This window comes from Xiphophorus couchianus, chromosome 2 (genome assembly GCF_001444195.1).
Source record: "Xiphophorus couchianus chromosome 2, X_couchianus-1.0, whole genome shotgun sequence".
NCBI lineage: Eukaryota > Metazoa > Chordata > Actinopteri > Cyprinodontiformes > Poeciliidae > Xiphophorus > Xiphophorus couchianus.
The window spans coordinates 31,335,673-31,341,672 of record NC_040229.1 but is presented as its reverse complement, the minus strand read 5'-3'; the positions used below and the strand labels follow the sequence as shown (position 1 = coordinate 31,341,672).

The following is a 6,000-nucleotide window of genomic DNA, read 5'->3' as shown; positions in this document are numbered from 1 at the left end:
TTAGTGAAATGCTAATAGAAACGATTTGTTAGCACTGTGAATATACCAGTAAACTATTAATGGCTAACAGGAAATGATTTGTTCGCATTGTGAAAATACAGGCTAACCATTAGCAGCTAACAGCAAATGTTTTGTCAACACTGTGAAGACACTGGCTAACCATTAGCTGCTAACAGTACTGTTAGCATCTGCTTTGTGAATTATAATTGGTGTCAGATGTGAAGAATGTACACTTACCAAGGACTTATCTTCTTAAAACTATCACTGTTGCATAAGAGATTTTTAAAAAAATTATATTGTAAAAGACCAACATTCTTTCTTACTTATTTTAGAAAGTAAAAATCATGTAGGATAATTACACAGAGTTAAATATTCCAAGCCTTTATTTCATGATATTTTGGTGACTATGCCTTACAGATGATAAAAACACATGTTCCATTTCATCTGCCGTTATTGCTTCACTGGGTTTTCAGCCGTCTAGCAGGAAATCTTAGAGCACTTCATGCTTCCTGCTTCGTGGAGATCATGATTTCATATTTCAGCAGGACTTGGTATTTCCCACGTAGCCAAAGGCACCAAAATGGCTGGTTCAATGACCGTGGTGTTCCTGCGCTTGATTGGCCAGCAAACTAGTCTGACCTGAATCCCACTGAGACACTATAGACTAGTACTGTCAATGAGAAGAGGAGAAACACCACACCCAATAATACAGATAAACTGAGGGCCGATATGAAAGCAACCTGAGCTTTCTCAACACCTCTGGTATGCAATCACCCTAATCTTTAGTTTTCTAAAAAAGACTCTACATGAGAATCGAGTCACAACTTCATGAAACATAATAATATTACGACCAGTCAGAGGAAACCTGTTTGCAAAATAAAAATATTATGCAAAACCAAAGTCTATTTTGGTCTTGATAGCCTTAAAGAAGTGCAATATCATATTTTATCTATCAACATATAAATAATCATCAAAGGTTAATTTGAGGCTAAATGTGCCCAGTTTGATGCTTCTATATATCAGAATTTTACAACAACAGATGCAAAACAAATTGATATATAAAAAATAATAATACAAATTTTTGCAGCAGCAAACTGCTAAAAGCACCGGCTTATTTACAAGTAACCAGATGCAAATGCTGGGAGGCGCTGAGGCAGATGGCCTGTTGTCACAGCAGGTTACACCTCAGCATGTCGGCTCAGACACAGATGGATGCTGGGCCGTACAGCTGGATGTCAGTCAGACGTGATGACAGAAACACGGGGAAACATGTCGGTCGCTCGTTCGCACAAGGAGATGCACCATAAATCACTGACTGCCGTCAGAATCCTGATTAACCCTCTGACCCCAGGTAAGGACCACCATGGTGTTTGTTTAACAAAAAAAAAAAAAAAGACAAAAATAAATAAATCACTCACACATATACCCGTACCCATACATTCTTAACAGTTACGAGAGAAGCCAGAGAGCCACTCTGGGTGTTTATGCCTGAGAGATGAGGGGGCAGAAGACGATCCTTAAGTGAAATGAAAAATGGACTCATCCATCTCTTCGCTCGCCGTCCTAGATCTCTGTCCCGATGTCTTCAAGTCCTTCAGGATCTGAGACTGATGCCGGAGACACTCCTTCATCTTGTCCTCTGTTAGGGTGAGACGCTCCTCCAACACGGAAACGGTCTGCATGGGGAGCAGGGGGGATTAGGACTAGGGGTTGAACGACTACATATTTTTTAAGGTCGACTACATCATGATAATAGTCGAGTCGATGTCGACTAGTCGCGGTGACGTCATAGTGACGTAAGCGCAAAAACCCTTCACAACTACTTGGAGGCTTTATTAGCTATTTTCACGGCAAATATTGACCCCCCCGCCACCCCCCACCCCACCCCCCCACACACACACTCTCCCCTTCTCCTGCTTTTACTAAGTCTATTATGGAGATTCTTCGTGAGCAGCGGGGAAAAGTTTGTTGCACAAAGTCGGGTCTGACTTTTTTTTTTTCTAAACACCGGCTGATGCTGATGATCTCTGGATAGTTACTATAGGAGTCAAATGATCACACTGACTACATGGTGCTTTTGGAACATCACAAGCCAAACTTGTTATGAACGGATCCCGTTTGGTTACAGCTGAATTCAACGAAACCACCTGCTTCTCCTCCGCCCGATGCGCGGCAGGCAGGAAGCTCTGCTGACTCAGCAGATTGAACGATTTAAGATATTTTCTAGTCAACGTCAACATGATAAAAGTCGAGTCGATGTCGAGTTGACTAGTCGTTGTGACGTCATAGCAACGCAAGACGCAAAGCTTTGGAGTAACGTACAGGCTTTATTACCCGTTTTCACGGAAAAATACGGCATTTACACAGAACAGCAACAAGTGAAACAACAAAACATCGGGATAGTTTATGATAAATAATAAGTTGCTGGGAAACCAACATTCAAAAGGAAACGCACATCTTTTAGATGGCATGTAAAAACAATAAAAAGAGGTGGCACGGGGGCCGGGGGGGCCGGAGTGGGGGAGGGGGGTAAATAAAGTTCACTCGCTGTCAATATTCTCTTCGCTAAGAGTTGTTGGGGTTTTTTCTTGGTTGACATGTAGGAAAACAAGGGCATCAACATGAGCCGGATGAAGGCTTGCCCGCTTTCTCGTAATGGTATTCTGTGCTGGTTGCCGGAACAGCTAAATATTTTCTGCTGAGGTTTGCCAGACGGGGAAATCTGCCCTGGTTGCTGGCCCACCACTGCAGCGGGTTCGCCATGGTGGGGATCTGCGGTAGCGAAAAAAAATCAAGGATTTCTTCGGCAGCAGTGGTGCTGTGTGTGTAATGTATTAGTTACAGATCGTCGTGACAAAGACACTCGCGAGCCGGCTAAGTGACATCCTTAGCGGGAAGGGGGCGAGTTTTAGACGGCTCGTGTTTTGTAGTGGACTGCAGCTGCAACTCCATCTCCTTTTAAAAACACTGTAAAACCACAAATATGCATCCATCTACATATCATTTAAACTAATGTATTAACTTATTTTTCTTGTGTCTTGTGACGTATACTGTGCTGTCAGATCAGCACAGGCTGTCACCACCGGCAATCACATGACTGCGACTAGTCGACATGAAATGTAAAAACTCGCGAGACGTCCTAGAGTCGACTAGTCGACTAGTCGACTAATTGGTTCAACCCCTAATTAGGACGCACAATAATTACACAGCAGTCGCAGAATAATTACAGAGGCAAAAGCAAGTCGGACGGCCTGTGGAGTTGGTTCCGTCATCGCTCTGGAAACATAAAGTGGGAGACGCAGAAGAGGCTCTGTGAATGGATGACCTGGTTTCTCATTTACCTTTCTGAAAAATGATGTTTCCTTTGCGGCAACATTTTAAGGCATTGAGACTAGGGATGCAATGATCTGCTTTTTTCCACTTCCGATACCGATACAGATATCTGAGGTTTAGCACAGGCCGATGTTGATATGATACAGAAAAACAGGCAAAATTTAACTGACTTTAATGGATAGGGGGAGCTGGCCCAAAAAAGGTTGAGATCCACTGGCTTAGAAGAAGCTAGCAAGCAAAGGTATGTGAGCAGCTAGTTGTCAGTAGCCTCAACTGCTTCGAGTCACAGAACGCAGTGAAGATGTCTACACACGACTCAAAGTTTTGTCTGACAAAAAAGTCCCAAGAGAAAAATTATATATGAGAATATATGAGATGAAATAGAAAGACGCTTATTTAACTGACAACGAAGGACTGCGCAGCTATAATATTGCTTTAGCAGGGTCCACTATTTCTGATTCATTTCTGATTAGTAATAAGACAGCTAAATTTGAAAGAAAAAAAATCTGACAGTATTAAAACTATTCCACTGAAATGAGTCACAAACGTAGCTAAGAAGCTGCTTCTCAGCAGCTTTCAGATTTCCCCTCCAGCTGACCTGCGTGAGAACGTCCAGCTGTCGAACAATGTGCTGCAGGGTGAAGTCCAGACTTGATGGACGACCGGGGAGAACGTCCAGTGGGCGGGTCTGCGCCGTGTCCTCTTCCTCCGCCTTTCCTTTTCCTCTTCTCGGGCCATCTGAGCCGGTCTGGTTCCCAGAAGTCGACCCTGCCCTGCTGGCACTTTCACCTCGGGTCCACACTTCCGCTCTCGATCCGGTGACACGACGTGCCAGGAAGTCTGCCTGTGTGGGCGTCAAAAGTGGGAAAAACTAAAAGCTTTCAACTATTCAAGGATAGGAACACTTTTTGTGGTGGGTGTTCAGCTTGCTTATGACTCAGAATCAACTCATCTAAGACACCTTTTCCAGCCATCAGTACTGGGACATCTACAGAGGTGTGAAGAAGTGTTTGCACTCTTCCTGATTTCCTTTTTTTTTTTTTTGCTTGTTTGTCTTACTTAAGTGTTTCCGAACTTCAAACCAATTTAAATATTAGTCAAAGACAATACAAGTAAACTTCAAATGCAATTTTTAAATTAAAGTTGCTAATTACTGAGGAGAAAAAAAAAAATCAAACCATTTCAAGAAGCCAATACGCCATCAGCAGCTGTTATCTTCTTTCATACTAGTATAATTACCAAATCAATCACACCTTTCTCATCCAGACTAGGGCTGCGCTGACCCATTTTTTTCACTTCCAATACAATAGAAATATTTTTGGTTCAGTATCAACCAATACCAATCTGATATAGAAAACCAGCGCTCAATTGACTTAAAACATTTTAGTTTTTTAAACACGGACAAATGTCCTGAATTGTAAACCTGATAACTCTACACCAGTGCGACACACTTAAATACAAGCTTGGTCAGACATGTAATAACCAAACACAACCTTTATTTCTTCAGTCAGCGCAATTAGGAGAATAGCAGCCAATGTAAAAGAAATAATAAAGAAAATGATAGAGATATTAATATCAGACCGGTTCATCTCTAATCTGGGCCGAAATCCAGCACAAGTTGGGAACGGCCAGAAAACACAACTGCATCCTTCAGCACAGGTTTGACATTTTACCACGCTGTTCACTCTGTCTGTTGACCACCGGTACTAGTTAGGAGGCTTTTACTGATCCAGTGGACAATTTCAAATCTTGCGTTTTCCTTTATAAGATATACACAAGAGTCGGCAAAAACATGTTGGTTTTAATACGCCACACACACATAAAAACTGCTTCCTGTCTTGACATGCAAGAGACCTTGAGCTCATTGCAATCTGATAGACTGGAGTGATTGCATGCTAGATGTTGCTGTGTCACAGAGCGGTACTGAATATCTGATGCCGTCTTTATACAACACTTGCTTACAAAAAAACTGATAAGATCATGCACTGGCATCGGCAAGAAAAGCTAGTTAAAGGCTCAAACTTTAAGTTGTTGCATTACTTTTTATAAGCTCAAGAAATGTGACAAAACCAATTAAATACTGGAACTGTATATTCTGTTTAACCGGAGCGTTGTTTTCGTATTCACAGAGAAGACGTCTTATTGTAGCACATGCAGCTTATAAATGATGGCTCTTCCAACTGCATTTATCAGAAATCACAAACTATTCTCAGGGAAATTTGACTTTTTTTATTATTATTATTGTTGAGTGTTCTCACAAATGCAACAGACTGACAGATCCACTTTTTTTTTAAATGCTGTGTGAGAAGAGGAGCGGATCTGTAAACGTGAGGCCTAGTTGCTTCAAATGTTTCCACCAGCAGATCTTTAGAGGAACAGAAGGAGAAGAAGAATTCTGCTTCTTCGCCAAGTTTGTTCATACCCCTTAAATTTTCCCCAAGTATCAGCAGAATACAGACATAATACAGTATATTAGGACCATACAGGTTAACCAAAATTAAGTTTTGGTTCATCAGTGAGGCTTGGATTATTACGAATCTCCCAGCAGGATCTATGATAGCTTTTTTTTATACAAATAGGTAAAGATTTATGAATAAGAATTGCCACCCCGCTGGCATGTGGAGAAAATACTTGACCTGGTCATCATCTTCTTAGTCGTGCAACTTC

General features: G+C 41.7%; 1 protein-coding gene across 1 annotated transcript in view; it reads right to left on the bottom strand.

The window, feature by feature from the left end:
- Positions 1-365: 365 nt before the first annotated feature.
- The window catches only part of poc1b (POC1 centriolar protein B), a 42,220-nt gene continuing 36,585 nt past the window's right edge, over positions 366-6,000 (bottom strand). The window contains exons 11-12 of the mRNA XM_028005035.1: positions 3,932-4,177; positions 366-1,676 (exon numbers count right to left, since the gene is read on the bottom strand). Of these exons, the coding sequence (XP_027860836.1) occupies positions 1,518-1,676; positions 3,932-4,177 (405 nt within the window). The 3' untranslated portion in view covers positions 366-1,517. The remainder of the gene's footprint in view (positions 1,677-3,931; positions 4,178-6,000) is intronic.